Source organism: Lineus longissimus, chromosome 12 (assembly GCF_910592395.1).
Source record: "Lineus longissimus chromosome 12, tnLinLong1.2, whole genome shotgun sequence".
NCBI classification, from domain to species: Eukaryota; Metazoa; Nemertea; class Pilidiophora; order Heteronemertea; family Lineidae; genus Lineus; species Lineus longissimus.
Window position 1 is genome coordinate 13,783,006 of NC_088319.1, and position 20,395 is coordinate 13,803,400.

The following is a 20,395-nucleotide window of genomic DNA, read 5'->3' on the forward strand; positions in this document are numbered from 1 at the left end:
ATTTTGCAAATCATATGTTTGTATAAACATAACAAACGAATTTAAGTCCAAACCTAAAACACGATAAATTCCCAGGTGCCTACCATGAACTCGAGCTAAACAGCCATGGGGAAGACCTCTTCTGATGGTGGAGGTACGGAAGATTTGCTAGTGTGCAAACAAAAAAAAAGGTTTTTAGCTTTTGAAGAAAAAAAAACGTTTTTCAGCCAACACTAATAGATGAATTGCAACACGGAGAAGTTTTTTAATGGAAATTTTTTGGCGTCGCCTGCTGTTAGATGTAAAAACTAGAAATAGTTTGACCAACAGTAAATATATGTTAACGAACGGCGTACCCCTTGATGCGGTATGGTCAATATTTTGCACATCGTGGTTGTACAACAACAAAAAGGACCTGAATGAATGTAAAGTTAAAATGTGAGCAATATCTTACAGGGTATGAAGATATGGGAACAGGCGAAACTGTGTACAGTTCCTTAAAACATAGATACTTTTAAATAGACCTCCACAATATCTTACAGGCTAAACAAACATGACAAACCTAGTGAACCTGGTATCTGTTTATTTGATTATTGGGATGCAGGTCACTAAGGTACGGGCACATGTACCATCACTCGGCAGTCCAATTTGAGTAGGTGGTGTTCGATACTTTACATGTAACCCCCGGTACACCAAAACCATTATATTGGAAAGCAATAACGTTTGTTAAGTTGTGCAGAAAAAGACATTCTTGCCATTAGCAGCCTCCAAACTAACAGGCCTTGCGAACATGGTATATCACTTGTAAAGTGTTAAGGAACAGACAGTCGATCGGCTGCCCAATTTATTTTGCGCTGCCCATTACTACAATCGTGGACTTGTATTAAGTTTATAAGGACGCTATAAGCTCTCTTTTGGAGATGAAAATGCGCTTAAAAACAGCCTATGAGACCGTAGCATGTCACGTCGGCATCAGCCACGAGCGAATCCCACTGATCCAATTTATAAACAAAGGCGACAACTAACGATGGATTCATCGCGGGAAGCGGGTTTCCTTGATGACTGTTGATTTCTTTAATTCGTAGAAAGGCTGCCAATTCATGCGTGCAGTGTATTGATTAAGAAAGCCAGGTGATTGTTGGAGGATGCATAGATTATAGCCTTGATTCCGTGGTCATTTCGCTGGTTGCAAATCTGCCAAACGTATTGCAATTTCATATTAAAGGGGACTTCGCAAGATCGACGTTTCGTCCTTCATTTTACACTTTCTCGGGCGATGAAAATGAACCTTCTCATTTCCTGTTTATAGGTCCAGCGCCAGCTAGACTCGGCCTCATGAACATGTGGACATGACTTGATGGGTCATCAAGTGCTTTGGTACCTACTGAGGTACCGGAAGGGCATTGTATTGCACGTACGAAGTTCGCTATAATCTAGAAAATGTAAAAATACATTGATCTGAGCGACGGCCAAGCGTAATTGGGACGGGGAAAAAATGTTAGATTATGGTGGACGTAATGGTCATTTTGTCGATATTGACTATTAATTTCCCTGTTGTATCATTCATCATTTCGATGGCTTGCAGAGTTCTGGTCCCAAATGCACAATACTTGTAACCTAGATTGTTGCTAATGCGTGGTGATTCGGTAGATGGTGAGGGGGGCGTCAAAACGAATGTGTCTTGGTCGTGTGGTCATTTGTTGCTGAAACGCCCGCAAACGAAGGATTCTTGTTGCGATAGGCGATGGTTTTCATAGGCTGAAGTTGGTTACCTACATGTAGGTGAAAATATTTGGTCAACATTGGAGGTCGTCCCGTTGTTTCCCCATCCCTGAGTTCTATTCATAAACCTGGTAGAGGAATGTTACATGTTCAGTGGTTACGGCTGCGAAGTACCAAATATGACAGAAAGTATTTGTGTACCAAACCTTCCACTCCATCTGGGACACAAGAACCAGGGACATAGAGACTTGGACACATAGAATCTAGAATGATCGAACGTGGCCCATTTTGGTTTGGGGCACACATCCTTTTTGATTTTGGGACGATCACGTCACCCACCCAGAATATTGATGGCCAAAGGACACGGAAAAGTATCTAGTGGTCATATGTCTACATTGACAACATTCTAGTTTTCTGCTTACTCAGACTACAGTTCTATTTCAAGTAGATATCAAACATCTAAAGCTCGCCGTCGCAGGAAGCTGTCATTCCTACAATCGAGAAGATCTAAGAATGTTGCCAACTCGTGCGTAAGCGTTGATTAGCGCTTGAAGAGGTTGTGTGGACGCTATAGACTGGGATGACAGTTATTTTGTATAGCGTCTGTCCTGGGTGATTGTCGATGGCATAAAAGGCTGAATGATTGGTTGAGATCACTGGCCCGTCTATTAAAGAAGAGATGTACGAGCAAATCGACTGCCAAGGTGGTTTTGACTGCAATGTTAGCGGTAGATTATGTTTGATTTCGTGGTCACTCTTGGAGCAGTTGTCTCTGTGTGTTTCATTTCTTTACACATGTCCCCACTGTCTTGGCCCTGCGTACGGACTAATCTTTGGAACGGGACGATTCTACTGTTATAATGTTTTGTTTTGGAAGTTAAATAGCCCCGTACCATCAATCAATGCACTGATCAGAGTACCTAATTGTGCCATTAACGCTAAAGGCATAATGAAACATACCCAAGGACGGTGTTCACAGACATTCATGTCCCTTAATCTGTGGCAGATTGCATTATCATAAAGTTGATGATAGTAGCGAAGTATATGTTGATCTCGTGGGTTTTTTCTCCCCGCTATTTTGGTAAACATGCACATGGTTGTTCGCCTTGATTCATCTCGAAGATGTAAGAACGCGTTGATTAGAGGCGGCATGTGGTGATTGGAGACAACAGACGACGGGACTTGTGATTATCCTGGCCATTCTGTCTGCGTGGTCGGTGATCAACTCACTCGAGGATCATTGACTTGCCAGTTGTAGCTCAAAGCAGCAACTTGACTGACTGATTTCGCGGTTAGAATTAATGGCAAATTTCCCAGTATTTTCAGTGGTTTAATTTTTGGCTACAATGGGTCAACTGCAAACGCCCGTAATACAAAAACAAAACGTCATATGGCTTTAAAAAAATTTCGGGACACTTTGTCTGCTCTCCGATAGTAAAAACCTCGTGTCGAAAGGACCTTCCGTTCCTGAATAAAAGCCGTCTTCACACAGAAAGGTCCATTTTCACTTTGGCACTGTCGGCTTCGACATTCGGCTGACAAATTAATAATTTTATACAAAATTAACGAACTTCGTGACAGCCATCCTCGCTACCCCGTCCAGCCGGCTAATTTCCTGGAGGTTGTCACCGACCTAATTGGGTTCCAGCCATTTGTCACAATAAAACACGACAGCCAGCACATCCTAAGATACGCCTGTCACCTTGTTTCGTGATAACCAGATGTCGGACATAAGCCAGCTCTGGGAGAGCAGGAGCGAGGACATTTCATCTCCATCGACCTTTACATATATGATATGTCCACTCACTGCGACACAGCTATTGCTACTGCAGAGCTTCTAGTCTTGACCATATCATCACCTGCGGGGTAACCATAATTTCCTTTCACTCGGTGACCAGAATACCATCTGTTCGAAATAATCATATTGTCGTCCCGAGATCATACTCTGACTAAATTATTGTCCTTAAGATTCGATGAATTGAAATGAACGCAAAATGCGTTATTGTGCTGGGTTTTTACAGCCTCAGCTTGCATCGATTACCTGTGACTAGTAAGCCTAATACGACAGATAAGACAAATGCACAATCACGAATCATTTGGCCACGGGACACTCTATCCTGGGACATTTAAAACTGTTACACCGGGAATAGATTTCGACCGTTTCTGTCTTCTCTCCCGACAGCTCTCCCTGTTGCATTATTGTATCATGAGATCCAACTTCGGCGACACAAGGTTACTGTCTCCAGTCTACCAGCCTTGATTGCCGCAGGTTGATAGATACCCGACATGATTGGAAGACACAGGCAATAACCAGATTATTTGTGTGAATTTGGTATTACCTGCCAAGTTGTATCACATGAATTATTGGTCAGCCGCTGCCTCGGAGGTCATATTTTTACCACATCACGATCACAAACATCAGAGGCTGTAGCTAAGGCTATCGCTACCGTGCACAGAAGAGAACTGTACCCCACATCTAAAACAAACTCATTCCCGACGTTGGAGACCTTCAGCACGACATAAAAACCGTCCCTTTTAGTGCAGCAATCTAGCAGGAAGCCCTAAATGGCCTATAGCTTCCGAGACTCGCAGGTCAGCTGATGGGAACAGCTTTGTGGAAGAATAAGAGGTTTTCCTCCCAAAGTGATTGCCTACTATCGCGTTTGTTATGCCCAGCCGGTTGGGTCGTCATTCGTGAACGTAATGTCGATATTGGGTGCGAATGCATAGAATTTAAGCGGTACTGGAGTAATTGGGTGCCTTTGGATGAGGTTCATGATCGGGAGCTCGAGTTAAGTTCCCGGGCAAACAGTTAATTACTTCTCATTATTTATATATACATGTGTGTGTGGAACGAGGCTGGGGGCAAAACGACCCAACTACCCACTATTTATATATAGGATAATCTTTTGGAATTTAGGACATAGGCAACAACGTATATAGTATCAAAAACTCGGCAAGGAAACCTAGAAGACGGTGAAGTTATTAAAAATGTCTCCCTGGAAAAGAAGATGTTATGACCTATACTATAGTGACTTATTGAATGGTTCTTTAGAGAGAAGACCAAAACCCTCGATACAAAGATTAGAAACTCATCGTTAGGAATTTCCGCAAATCCCCCGAAATCCCAACTTGGACGTCTATCTTATTGTATGTCATCATGATAACGATGTCGAACAATGGGATAGGCGTTCACGTTGACGTTTCCCTGCTAATACAATCCTTGTTCCCCGGAATACTCGATATATATCCCAGGACATGTTTCCCTCATACATCTGCGCAAACCCTTTAGCTTAAGTGGAGGAAAGACAAACTACCAACTTTTTATTCACGAAACCTCATACATATTTGTCTAAATACACCGCCCAATTTCGTTTTCATTGTCGGCTAGCCTTCCACAGCCGCGGCAATAAATGGAAATAGCCCGTGAGAGGAGGATATCCCTCACAGAGATTGTCCGCGTGCGTTGATCGTCAGACTCTTAAGTGGTGCTCGACGCAATCGAATGTTGTGATAGGTTTTATGAAGATTCACTTACTCTACATGTAGTTTCACTGTTCATTTTGGAGAGGCATTTTGTTGAAGACACCAACTTGTATAGTCTTCAGCTACCACTCCAAGGTGCAAGGCCGCCGCATTCGAACAACAGATTCTCCCATGGCATGGCCATCGTTCGCGGGCTTCCTCATTAGCACAACTACCGCAATAATCGAAATAGTTTATATGGAGAATAACCGCCTTGGCGATCGTCCGTTTGCTCTGATCGCGGCAACTATCATTCCATCTGGTCGGATTAGAATCGTCTTCGTGTGCTAATGGTCGGACTCTAAATGGTACTTGGCGTAATTGAGTGATGTGTGATAGTTTTTTTTCTGACACTGTTGTCGCAGGTCAAAGGAGATAGCATTCTGTGGGAGTAATGTCATATTCATTCCATTGGCAAAATTCAAAATGTTTAAATCATTCATCTACTTGGCAGATTTCAAACGATGGATGGTATCAAGTCTTCATTCATGAATACTTGATGGTCTCCATTTCTTTGGCTTTATGGTATCTTTGGCTTTATTGCAAAAGTCTTGATTGTGTTCAAGCCTTTCGCATTATTCTAAAAGGTGATGATATATATTTTATTCCTAATTCAAAAGCTTGTCGTTATTCACGTCAATATCATCAACTTTTCTAATACTGTCAAACGGATGGATACCTCCATCAATCTTTGAATACAGCCTGTTGGGTGCATAAGACATCATTTCCAATGCAATCTCCGGTCACCTGCGACGACAAAACTACACACGTCAGGTAAACGAAACTCCTCCGGATCAGCCGGGGTCGCCTGGTCATGATAGGCGACCTGATTTTCTTTTTGTTACCTGTTTTTAAACCACATGAGTTCTCATGATTGATGAAAATGATCTTACTAGTGTTTTAGGCACCGATATAAAACACCATAACAATATGTGCAAACAACTTGCCTTTGATTGTAAAGCCCAGAAATGATCAGAGGTATTCCTGTTGTTGATTGCCTGCCACTGGGTTTTTTTTATTCGCGCAGCAGGTCCAGCCATGGCATACCTTAGATCATAGAGACGACCTGGGGTGCTAATACCTTCAGTTTAAAGTGGTATTTGGCGTAATTGAGAAGTTATGTGAGAGAAAAGTGTGCTTTCTCGCTCTAGCTTTGCCTTTGTAGCCAACAGTGTTTTTCATACGTTTTTTTTTTGTTGGATGCAGCTTGGTGTAAGACCTAGCGCAGATATCAACGTACAATGTAATTATTTTCAAAGTGATTTTCGAATGATCATAATCTAAATATCAAGTTTTAGATTTTAATGATGAGTCATTTATTTCACCTAAACATGCCAGTGAGCATGTTATACCGTCAACACTTCCGAGTTGATCAGTAAAGCTGTCACAAGGCTTCTTCAGACTAAATTGAATCGTCAATGTTTGCCTCAAAATCAACCACACTAAGAACATTTTAACCTCTTTATCATTTATGTTCACCCTCCGCAATTCCCTCGACAAGTAATAGCGACAAAGTCGTCTGTGGGTGTACCTTGAAAGGAATATTCAAGGACTTAAATCGGCGTCTAACGCATTTAAACATCTCGACCGACGCCACGCAAATGCTCTTAACACCTGCGGTGTCATTTGATGAATATTTCATCATCTTCAGGGCGTTTGCTCTTAGCCATGTTGATATCTTGGCAGGACCAGTTGATTGATTCCGAACTCACTGCCAGATTGATGTTCCACGAAGAAACTAGCGTCGCCGGTGTCAGCTGCACTTACAGAATTGGAAATATTTGATGTTTGTAATCAGTATTCAAATTGACTGGCTAACCAGTGCTATTGAATATTTCATGTTCTACTTCTCAGTGTCTTATGATTCGCCTTCGGTAACTGGATCGTTTCCTGGGACTGTGAATTCTTCACACGACACGAGTCCTAATGCTGCTTAAGAAAAACATCTTCGGGATCTAGCACCATATTTTGTTTGCATTAATACGTCTTTCCTGTAATTGCTTTTGCCGCAATGTTTTTATTCAGGAGAGTTGCACGGACAGCCGTATATCCAGTAGCCCAATGGTCCATTAGTCTACGATGCAATAATTGGTGTATTGTCTCCCGATTGATCTGCGCTGTTCTAGATTCATGATCGAAAGTTCAAAGGTCGCGAGACGCATTATGGTCTGCATGGTTCATTTGTTCCGGTCACGTGTTCGGATGTTGTTTGAGGCAAAGCTTACCTAATGCGATCCATTAGAAAAGTTCAATGAACAGAAATCTATTGTCTCTGTTGTCTGCTTGGAAATACGAGGCGTGATGTACTACATGTTTCATAAAATACTGACAAGTTTTATTTTCACGTTTGACATGTAAAAACAAAAAGAAAAGCACAGAAGCGTATTTGGCTGTTGTTAAAAAGCTATACAGAGTTATGCAACTATAGTGCCCGCATTTTATTTCGTTGATGTGATTTACAGTGCTTTACATTTGAAATTGTATCATCTTCACTGTCACAAATAGAAAATATTCGAATTCAAAAATGTCTTAAACATTATGTAACCCGTAGTATGAACATACTTTCTGTCCAAAATCAGTTTGGGAGTTTTACATTTATACGGCGGAACTATTACCCCCTGGAGCAGGCTTAAGCTGATTAATAGGGTAATTTACCATAGTTGTTTTAAAAGAAATGGTTGTGTTCGTTTACCAGTCTGGTAAACAACGCCACTTGGGATAAAACTTTATAACAAATGTTGTCAAGAAATGCACTCTTTTTATGCTCATTAGCAAGAATTAGTGAGGACTTGCTTCGTATGTTAGGTTTGATTGAATTGAAATTAAGCATCAACCATCACCAGATATTCCATTGCACCCGCATGTCCTTGGGGATATCTCGTATTTCAAGGATAATTAATAGTGAGATTGAATTATAGGATTTATACTTGGATAAACTACCAAGGGATGACGGTTCTGGCCAGCCGCCAGATCACAGCAACCAGCTGGTTGTATCCACCTTAGGCCAACCTCTTCGAACGGTGTAAAACATTAAAGGGGTATGTCGTTCATAAATACTGGTGGTCAAGAAAGATAGAAATTCGGTCAAAACATGCTACATGTACATGTATTTATATAATATCATCAGAAAGTGAAATATTCAGCTAGAGCGTTATTGAAAATGCGTCAACGTGACGATCTTTCAAACTTTCTATTAATCACTAGTGGAATCCTTTTTGATATTCCACCGAGAAATCCAAGACACAGCAGTGACATCTTCAGTAAACTCAGACTTGACAACCCAAACCTTTGGCTAAAGGCTAAGAGTAGTGAGACGTTTCTGGGAAATAGAAAGTCTATACCAGGATTGGAACCTGGAGTTTATTTTTTGCCTTGAATAGCTCCAAAAGCTGCATTATATACTGTATTTATCAAAGAATGCAAGAACGTGTCGATATTATTTAACTTATGATTCTATGCACCCGCCTTTCATCTTTCTTCTCTTTGACTAGCCATAAACGAATCTTCCGATATATTCAACGTAAGATTTCAGGTAAACCATGTCATGCCCTGTCGGTTTAGGTTCGGCTTAGCCTATTTTTTCAACGGGAATGAGAGCTTTGTAGAAGACGTACCCACCAATATTTGTGACAAGACATCAAAATTCATAGTCGGGACTCAGGATGTCGCCGAGTTACTCAAATAAGCGTTTTACATTGATCCCGTTCGTTACTACATAGTTCGCCATAGGCAATTGATCCTTCAAGTAACAGCATTCAGCAAAATTCGAATCCGAGTTCATTAGTAGCATTCAGAAAGTTAAAAGGAAATTAGAGGCGGAAACGTGTGCGTCTCCTCACTCCAGTATTTCAATCTCAATTGCCTTTGTTCTCAAGTTGATTTGAGTGGGATATATATTCCACACTAGAAACACTTATTGAAGCTTTTATGTGTAAAAACCCTACTTCGATTTGCGCGATTGTAAATTGTTTTCGTTGATCGTCGATCACGATATACATGGTGTCGGTAAGTGTTACTATTACTGACACTGACTCGGTAAGTTGGAAGACCTGACTTGAATAATCGAGATTAAGATACGATTCTAGACAACCTGGGGAACTCATTCTATAGGGTATCCGTGCATTGAAAAATAGTTATGACACAAAAGCCAAGGCGTCATTTAAAAAAATTCTGAGTCATTCAATACTCGCCGAATATACACCTGATATAAAAAAGTGATGATCATTAGTTGCACTTGTAACTGTCCCGAACATGAACAGCTAATCACTAATGGAGCTGATGTGTAAAAAATGGCCCTGTATCGCTCCTGGGTTAGACGGAGAACATGGCCAGGCTGGTCTGGGAGTAATAAGTCTTTGGCTCGAGGCACTGGGTCATATCAATTTTTTCCATGTTGATACTGGCGTAAAATTGTCTAGCAATCAAGTCGGACTCGAAGCAACACTGGACAGGGTTAGCAGCCGCCTGATTCTGTCTCCGAGTACGAGGTGATCCCCTTTTTGCTTTCTTCGTTATCCTATGCGGGGATCTTCCAGAAGTTCTTTCATACTTGCTCGTAAAACACGGATAGTCCTGGACCGACTCGTAATTAAAGCGCTCCCCCACCACCAAAGTGGCTTGTTTTATTTGATTCCTTATCATTATTCCTTAAGTAACCAAATTAAACATACTCTTTGTAAAGCCAGATTGAAAATACCACGACTGGAGAAAAATACAGTTCTTCAGGGATGTCCTGATCGAGATGCCATCGGACTTGCCTCGGGTCAGACATGTTCGTTTGAGCTAATCAGGCCATAATTACACCAGAAAACAACACGACATGAGCGGAAATGAGAGGGCAGAACCAAAGGTGACGGTGGCAGATAATTAGCACTGGTTATCACGCAGTGGTCGCCACTCATCTTGTCGTGTTTTTGAATCGCCTTTCACCCTGTGTCAATGGTTTTCATCAAGGTCGAGCAAATTAGGCGAGGTGCTGAGATTGATGGATGTGACCGCACCCATACGAATGGCTGTTTAATTGTAGCGGTTGATAGTTCGCCAAACGAAGTGTGTACTCTTCTTCTTCTTCTTCAAAGCGTTAGACGACAGCATCCATTTTTTAGGTCGGTGGATGGATGTCACGAATCTGGCATCGAGTCTTGAAGGAACGTCATTGATATAGTGTTTAACTACCTCTGTTAATGCATCACAACACGATATGCTCATGTGATTGGCCACCTGGGCCAGAACTGCAAGATACTTTCTTGACTGAAAGTCAGATTTACTCGGAAAATGTCGGAGTGGTAGTGGCGCATCTCTCGTGTGAGGAAAACTTTCTTCTCGTGATCGGGTTAACAATGCAGTAGAAAAATCACAACCACGAGTGTTTTTTTTCCGCGACAACTTCCCACTTAATATTTTCTCAACACAGCATTATCCTACTTGATATTTTCCCGAGACCCCATGGGCTTTGGAATGATCGAGGAAAAAAAAGATTACATTGTTTGGCAACTGTCCCAAATCTAATAAGATGGCACTACCTGTTCTTTAGATTAATCAGTGTTTTTATCAAAAATGCTGCGGGAAAATTCGCCACAGGTCGCCAGCTGCCTGCTTGCATCCAAAACTGGCGTTCTGCCGATACAGGTGTCAAGGAAGTGATACATCATCTTGATTTAATGCGCCGTCGCACAGTATTGAATAAAGATGGAGTTTATTGGTGAATAAATATCACATTTATTTGTACTGCCCAAACAACACTTGCTCGTGTCTGTGTCAAGATAGACCACCATTACTAAGTCACGTGACGCTTCACCGCGATTAGAGGAGAAGGACACTGACGCAATTAAAGGATACGAGAATCAGAGCGAATGGTTGGCCCCAATTAATTGATCAATCGATTAACACAACCATTTAAACAGAATGTGGAGGGCAGTTTTATGTAGTGTACGTATGTTGGTTGTGACAAGGAGAATCCTAAAGCCCGCAGCACAATGGCCGCCAACTTTGGCGACAAGAAGCGTTCAGCTGACGCCTCTCGACGCCGAAGTTGGCGGCCAGTGGATCCCGGTCAGAGCACACCTGCCAAGAATCGGCGTCCAGTAGCGTCCTTTCCGCCACTTAGGCTGCCATTTTGAAATCATGTGACATCAAGACGCATACTGATTGGCCATAGCCTCGCCGCCGACGCCAATTCAGGCGGCAATCCGTAGCCCACCTGGCTTCTTCTTGCGTTCAAACACGGCGACACGCGTCAAAAATCAAACATGTTAGATATTTGGCGTTTAGTTGCGGCAAGTGGCGGCAAGTCGCGTTCGCCGACGCCGTTCGTAGCAGACTAGGGATTTTTCAGGCGTTCAGGACTCTTGCGGCAAAAAACGTCTGTGAACGCCGAAGTTGGCGGCTAGCGTGCTACGGGCTTAAGAACACCAAAGCCTTTTGAGCAGTCCCCATACAACTTATACAAAGCTGGGTTTAATCAAGATTCTTTTGCTTTGTTCTGCATTCGAATTTTGATTTTCTTTCATTGAAGTAATATTTCATGTAATTTCCTCGTCATAGCTTACATTAAACAAACCTGTATTCTGATTCCTGGGAATTCTACTTTGTCTTCTCAAGCGAAACACTCTGTCACGTACCATCGATATTAGATCTTAAAAAAGTTACGATAAGAGTAACTTCTTCATCTCCGTATCATGTGCAGGTGGTTCATTGTAAGTGCTCCGCGCTTCTTGTTGTAAGGTTAAATTACCATCTGCGGTTCCCCGAGAAGCCGCTAGCACGACTGAGAGAGGACGTATCAGCGGTCTCTGTCACGATTCACTATATCATAACTTTGAATAGTTGTTTAAAAGATTTTATTTAGAAACGCCTGAATCGCCTAAATATTGCATTGGTGAATATACATGTAGTGGATTATCAAAAAATCTTTATGGGCGCATCATCCAAAGGTCTTTGCGGGTCACTTCGGTTATTTTTATTACGTTGTTAGAAGTATTGCCGATTAGTGTTATTGTATATTTTTATCTTGACTGTTTAAAGCCAGCAACTGGTAATGGATTTACCGAGTAAGAGGATGATACCCCAAATCGCCGTCATGCACCGCCACTTGTGGCTGATATGTAGAATGCCCTGTGCTGAAATCATTTTGATAACTTTTGAAACGATCGTGTTTTGAGAAGTAATGGTCAACCTGGAAGCTCTTTCGCATGAAAATCAACATTTTTCATCCACTTAATTATTTTCCATGTAAGGAAAAAAATCGGAGGGAAATATTGAAAGAAAAATGTGTTGGCTGAGAAGAGACCCTTTCTTGTTTTTTTCATGCATATGACGAAAGCCATTGTTCACGTATATCTCACTCCTACGCCTTTTGTGCGTATCTGAAGTGTAATTTCAGCGACGTTGTCGCATGGAACATGTAAAAAAGTTGTCAGACATTTTTACGATATGCATATCGAGTTGTGGAGAAAAGATAGCCAATTATCCCACTGAGGTAGTTCGATTATAGAGCAAAATTGGCATGTAGCCCTACCCCATCCCCATTTCTTTCGCTGAAATCATCGGAGAGCTATCTCCAGAGGCATTCCTAGTGCTGTATCCAGTGTAATGTACGCCAAAGAACTTTAATTAGTACTACGTGTTTAGAAAACTTTAGTAGAAAGCTTATAACGAAGGCATTGCAACTGAAAACATTCAATCATCAGGCTCTGGTGGTGGGATTAAGCAGCATTATATATTGCCCGGGGCAATATATAAAGCCATTACATTTTACATTGCTTCAAAGACAATTTATAACAATTACATGTACACTGCTTTTAAGATGAAAAAATGTAGCCATTATAATTTCAACATGATATCAACCTGGCTTTAAAATATAAATGCACCTGTGGAATCATATTACACGTGGAGACAATTACACAACGTACGGTTATCTGATGTTTTTAACACGAGTCCCATCCTCGTGCCTTGGTTCCTACACAATTAATTTAATTGACAACACCCACGTTTCAAGTTAGGAAAACTCATTCTTCATATGAAATTGGCCAATTATACTTGTTCCCTGGGTGTGCGCGGGGATTACATACATTTTATGGAAAGCCTGTGAGACTTTCAGACGCGCATGCAACATTTACTTCAAAAGAAAAAGATCGGTGGTGAATGATTATGGGTTAGATATTCCATTAGCTTGGTAGTTTGAGTCTATTTTGTTATGTTCGTGGCTGTAGTCTTTTTTTCTTTCATCTTAGATAACGCATTGACTAAACCACAGCATTGGATTATGCAAATGATATCCCAGTTTCCGGGTATGCATTTTCAGGCTTAAATCGAAACCGTCTAATCGGGTCTACAATCTAAGGGAATGACTGTCGTTGTTTCTTGCTCGGGTAGAAGAGAATAATAGGATGTAAGACTTCATCAGAAGCATTGTTGTACATTTTATCGACACGGTTTGTTCTGGAGCACACTACACTACTATTCACGAGCTTCTGTGTGGACGATGATTTAATGGCCTCGTTTTTTGTCAATTGTCAGTTAACGGGCATGACCATCAGATTCTTTCGCAATTTCGCAATTTTTCGGATCGTTTCCAATCATGATCTGGTAATTTCCTCAAGGACGGTACGTTGACGCAAAATATTGAAATATGAAACTTCATGCTGGTTATGGATATCGGTTAACCTAATCAAAATACGTGTTTACCACCGGAAGAAATGTATAAAACCCACGAAAGAAGTAGACGAAAGAATAGTTCATTTGAGAAGCGGAGATTACAGCTATTCCATCATGTAATCGGAGTGGTTCTTTTCACTATTGAAAAGACAGTACCGACGGTACTGCTGGACATAATACTGAAAAACTGTAATTTGAAACCTCCTGTATTTCACTAAACATAGTTGAAATTTTATCTGACCAGTAGTGTTGACACGTTTTCTAATCACTTCCCTGACATCTGCCGTCTATTTTTTATGCATTTTTTTTCGTCGTTGAAATATAGGTCTCAGCAATGTGTATTCAAAAGTATAAAATGTCAATCTCTAATGAACTTTTCGGGAGAAAAAAACAGGCAACAGCAATGGTTATGTGAATGACTATTTCAGCACATCCAGATTCAATGGTGGTAACTGAAAGTATCAGGACCGCCTCATCACACTGCTATTACTGCGCAAAGACAAAACAGCACAAAGCTATGTCAGTCTTTTGTGTGAAATACTGATGTTTCACAGTGATCGATGCAGATAGCGCCGGCTGGCACCCAGTCGCATATACATTGCTGTCGTCTACCACTTATCGACGAAAACAAATTGAATACATCCGTCCCAGATGTCAGGAAAACGATTTGACAGAGTTTTAATCGTAATAAAAGTGAGTAAACAGAATATGGTATCACGTTACTGGCCTAAGCCTTAGATTGTTAACGCCACAGTCCAAGTTGTGAAGAACAAAACGCACTGTCATAGGCAAGTTGCTAAAAGTAATTGTTTTTCAACTGATCCGCACAACCAGCTGTCAGCAAACGTCTAGAGCAGAGGCTGAATGGCCTTCTTTCAATACTTGGACATGTTGGAGGCAATTTTTATCAATATACGTGTAATTTGAGAGTCCGCTCAAAGATGACTCGACGTGCTAAATTTCTCTATCTGTGTGTCTGCTAATGGGAAAATGGATACAACTGGATCGATTTTCCTGTATTATTCAATGTCGTTTTAAACGACAGCGTGAATAAAAGTAACAAACGTTTAAAGGGTGTACAGGTACCTTCATATCGCCCATTTGTTTCCAAGTATCTATAACATATGGCGAATTTAAGGTTGCCTTTGTTCAATTTTCTAATTACCTGTCTCTTTGGTTGGATTACCGTACATTGTGAGGATTATTGACTCGGAATACAGTCACGTTGGCACCATTTAACCAGAGTCTTTCAAAGACTCTGATTTAACGGAAACATTTTACCCGTCCATAAAGCAAGCACAACAGAATGATTAAACCAGGGAAAAGGATACGGCGGTGGCTGGTTCGGAAGCAATCGAGACAAACCTTCTCCTATCGTGCCTGCGGGGCAATAAATCTACGGGGAAATTCCACTGCTCGGGAGTGTACTATTGAGCGGCGCTAATAGAAAAACATGTTTCATGTCGGTAATGGCGTTGCCTCTTGATGAAGGGGGCAGGTGCTGGTCTCCTCAATCATGGCAGGATATCAGCTTCCGCATATAACGTGACAGGTATAGCTTACAAATATGTTGGGTCTGGCGTGTTCTTGTAACTATAGTCCCGTTATGAGTGATCAGCACACAAAAAAGTCTAACTACGTCGGGGAAATTTCGCCACACAAATCCATCGTTCTTGGTGATCCATTGTTAAAATTAAGGCCAAGTGATTATTTTCAAATACTTCGAAGAAAGGATTTATTTTAAAAGAGAGACGATTTTTACTCAACTGTTGCGTTTTTTGCTTGAAATTAAAAAAAGTGTCATTGTCTCGTGAAATGAACTACATGCCTCATTATATACCTATAGCTTGTCTCAGAAATTGGGAATATAAATCTTGAAACACTTGACATTATTCCAGCTTACCCAGCGTTGAGATTATTTTCTATGTCTGTATGTACAATTTTGATAACCCCACTGTACACGTATAGGCATTTATGCATAACATACCGCCACTTTCCCATATACTTGCTAAAGACTATTCTCACTTTCAGGAGGATTGCAACATATCAGTCCAAGGTGACAGTGCGGCATACAGTAAACAACTCGTAATACGAACGTACGCCTATTCTAGATGCACATAGGGTGCATGACCATGACACCATTGTTAAGCGCCGTCTCCGCACCGTTGAGCCAAACTGTATGTGGACTCGCTGGCGGACAATGGGTTCTCGAAGGTTTCATGACAATGGAACCATTGTTCAGCGATCGTGTCCGAAAATACCTGGAGCTCTGTGTTGTCCCGGGCTTTTTACATGTATGAATGTAGTTCGCGCTTTTGCTTTCTTCCAGCATTCCCAATTATGGACATCACCGCAGTATTCTGCCGTCCCCAGGGCATGGAAGCTAATCACTCTTCTCCTTCCTCTTATTTTCAGCTACCCTAGTATAATGTCATTCGAGTTCACGATCAGACCATTCGTTTCCTGTATTCTCTTTACGAATCTCTGCGGAGCACATTAGCTCCTTGACCCCCGAGTCATGCAACCAGCTGAGCTCCTGCCAAGAGAGATGCAAACAAAAGTCAAGCGAAATTACACTCTCCCAGAGTTTTCCAGGGGTGTTCAAAGATACATATTGAGAACACATTAGGTTTCCATAACCTCAAGACTTATTTGCAAAAAAATTCCGTTTTCCAGACAACCTTCAAATGTATTTTCCTCTTTGTGATAAACCTTTGTTGTAAGAAGCGAATAGTAGGACGTACATGTGTCCGTGAAAAACAATAAACTAGAAAACCTCTTTTGTACGAGTGTAACAACAGTTTCAAGGCTGTGCATTCCATGTGTAGACAAAAAGATGGTAATCTAAATCATCGTTACTCATTCTTTTTTTGTTTATGTTTTCCAGATACTCAAAAGAAGAAGAACGAACACTGGAAGTAGAATAAAATTGTTTAGGTCTCGCATAGTAACGCTGTCGGATTCTTTGCACGAGATTTCAATTCTTTTTCTTGCAAAAAGAAAATGTGGGAACGATTTTCTGTGATACGGATCGCGGATTTACGAAAATTTACGAAAGGTATGTCAGCGGTAAAAGTGAGGTCTAGTCAGGAGTAAATTAATACATATATTTGGATCTCCTGTCGTCATAGTAAATAGTTACAGCTGCTACCTGCAATTTAGTATCGATAGGTGGCGCTGTGCGAAGGAATAAAAAATGGCGAATTTGACGTTTGAGCCGTCCTCGATGACGTATGATCCGATGCAGATGTGGCCGAATGCAACAGATCAGCCGCTGTTGAGCATCGATACCAAGACACAACAGCCGACGGAGAAACCTGGCCCTTACTACTGGGCCGCAGCAGACTTGGAGAGATTCCAGCAGTGGTATGAGCACGGACATGGCTACTGTGCGTCCATTATATGTGTCCTAGGCATAATAGCAAATGGCTTAAATATCATCGTTCTGACGAGGAAAAATATGATATCTGCTACGAACACAATCCTGAGCGCCCTAGCCGTTGCGGACGGTTTGACAATGTTGGCGTATTTTCCCTTCGCCATTCTTTACTATTGCTTGAACGATAGAAATAGCTGGGGCGTAAACCAGTTTCTATTATTCTACGTCTGTTTCAGTGTCCTAGCGCATAGCATTTCAATATGGCTGACTGTCACGCTGGCTATTTTTAGATACCTGTTCATCCGCTACCCGCGCCATGGCCAAACATTGTGCAGTATTGAACGTGCGAAGCTGTCCATCATTTTAGTGTTTTTCGCAACACTTCTTGTTTGCATACCCAATTTTATGGGACATAATGTGAAGACAATGCGAGACGAAAATAACGAAACAATGTACATCATGTCCGGTAGACAAGATTCTTATTTCTACGAAATAATCGGCCGTGTCAATTTTTGGATGATATCGGTGCTAGTGAAATTGTTTCCCTGTTTTTTATTAATTGTTCTCAGTATCTTGTTAATACGATGTATGCAGGAGGCCGAGCTGCGACGAAAGAATCTCCGGAAACAAGCCAGACCTAACTCCAAAGACGGTGACACATCACGTGACCGGAAGACGAATCGGACAACGCGCATGCTCCTTACTGTTGTTATCCTTTTTGTTATCTGTGAACTTCCGCAAGGCATTGTTGGCCTGCTGGTCGGGATTTTAGGCAACCAGTTTAACATAGAAATTTATTATCCTTTGGGTGAAGTGTTCGATATCATAGCATTACTGAACAATGGCATCAACTTTATACTCTACTGCACAATGAGTAAACAGTTCCGCGATACGTTCGTGATATTATTTTTCAAGCCGCTGCGGTTAGGTGGCAGCACCAGAGGCAGATTTTCCCTAGTCCCGAATCACTCATCCTCAATCACGAAGACGACCGATTTATAACGACGTCCAATCCATGTAGGGACGCAAGAGGATAACATGCTACTTTCGTTGCGTACAGAATTAAATGGTTTGTGAGAAGAAGGATTTTGGCGGTGAAGTTGGCGGCTGTTCCTTTCACCTGAAGTCACATAGCATATCATACTGTTGTCTTTGTGACATATCTATGGCATAATTTGCTGTGATATCACTTGTCTTTGATTTTTTTCGTCGGTGTTATGTCATCTATAAGTGATCTAAGAATGATACGTCATCTATAATGGCGTAGTGATGATACGCCACCTTTACATGACCTAATAATGAACAGAGTCAGCCTCCTAAATTAACATTAGATACATTTGTAACGCGATATACAGCCGCCATCTTCGCCAGATATATAGGGTGTGGTGTTAAGTAGGTTAGTTTTGTGATTGCTGATTTTCGAGGTCTGTCTGCTAAACTCAGGTCTGTCTACTCACGGTCATGCTTGCTATTTTCTCACTAAACCATACGTACCAAACATGTGTCCACGCACTTATACCAAATTCACATGCCGCGCACTGCTGGTACTACCGCGGCCAGGCGGCTTTTATAGCCAGTGATACCGCATGGGACAAACAGTTTGTTATACCACAGACTAGAAAGATCTCTTCTACAGTCTGTGGTTATACCCTGTACACGCAAACACACATTCAGAACGGTAACTATGGCGTATACAGAAATGTACTGTGTTCTGGATCCGGGTCACAGTCGGCTTGTGAGCAAGGTCGATCAATAGAAAGTCGTCTGACACAGATCCAGAATTCAAAACACGCCATATTGTTTTGATTGCTTGTCAAAACGTTCAGTTCTTTATTTTTACCGCCCTGTAAATAAGCAGTCTCAGGCAGGACAACTTCATTTTCTCACAGAAGGTGTGGAAAGATGATGAGCTGGCACAATAGAGCGGTAAGATAGAAGTACGAAAAACTTGCCAATGCCTCCAAAACAGGGATCGGCAATGAACTCGGACGACTTTCTTAAGAAAAATGATTATGCAAGACATGTTTTAGTATCGTGCTAAACTTCCTGCACACTAATTATTCTCCATTCCATATTTGGTGTCCCCGAAAGAATGTAGGGTCCAATGATACTGTCTACAAAATAGGCATCAACTTCTCGGACAGAGTCCGCAGAAAAATATCCTTGTTATCCAGAGCAGATTCAGGCAAGGAGGAAAAGAATTTTTTGAAATGATATGTCAAACGCCTGTGTGTGGCGTTTGCACATTGGATATGAATGGCTCATTCTTCAGTACGCGTAGTGTACACGTATAAATCGGGGCACGTGAATCAAACTCTATAAACTGATGAGTTTTAACTCTGAATACGGCGAAGGAAAAGATTGACTTCGTAACGGGACTCGAAATTCCTCTTTTGTAAAACCTTAGTAATAACTAAGTCTGAATTGAACCCTTCATTCTGTCTGGGACTCCTGGTACAAAGATGCATGCCTGCAGCATCCCCGAAAAGGTAAGTTCCGGGGATTTTTTCTCTCATCTGGATGCGGTTTGAACACTAATCACTTGCCCTTCTTCGGCTACTTATCATTAACCCTTAAATTCAAGGACAATGGTTAAGGCATACTGGTTGGGCTTAGACTTTTTTATCAAAAAGAGTCATTTTGAACCACTGCAATAATGGGCTCCCAAAATAATATTCTTGTTATGACATAAGCCACGCTATGTCACTCTATCATCCAAATTTACTTCTGTTGTGTTGCTCTATCAATCTGTGACTTTATTTCAACTTGAATACGTCTGACCAAAATGATTTCCATCAACTATCCTGTATATAAATAATTGGTCTCAATGCTTTACTTTCTCGCATTTGAAGTACAATACACGTTCCATCGTAGAAACTTCTGTTGGCAGGACACCCTGTCTATGGACAATGATTTTGCTCACAAAGTTGCTCTTTCTGTACAATCTGTCTATTAGGGACAATGCTTGTGCTTTCAAATGGCTGTTTCTATACAATTCTATATTCTGTAAACAGGTCACCTCTCTACTAAGGACAGCATTGTCAATCCCAAAGGTGTCCTTAATAGAGAGGTTCTACTGTATACTCGTATCATTAACATGTGAGGATCCTGAAAAAGACGTCAACAAGGCAGAAT

At 41.4% G+C, this 20,395-nt stretch overlaps 1 protein-coding gene across 1 annotated transcript in view; it reads left to right on the top strand.

The window, feature by feature from the left end:
* LOC135496921 (G-protein coupled receptor dmsr-1-like) overlaps positions 1-20,395 on the top strand; it is a 40,931-nt gene that overhangs the window by 19,231 nt on the left and 1,305 nt on the right. Inside the window, exon 2 of the mRNA XM_064786508.1 lies at positions 16,769-18,329. Coding sequence (XP_064642578.1) covers positions 17,078-18,262 — 1,185 coding nt within the window. The 5' untranslated portion in view covers positions 16,769-17,077 and the 3' untranslated portion in view covers positions 18,263-18,329. The remainder of the gene's footprint in view (positions 1-16,768; positions 18,330-20,395) is intronic.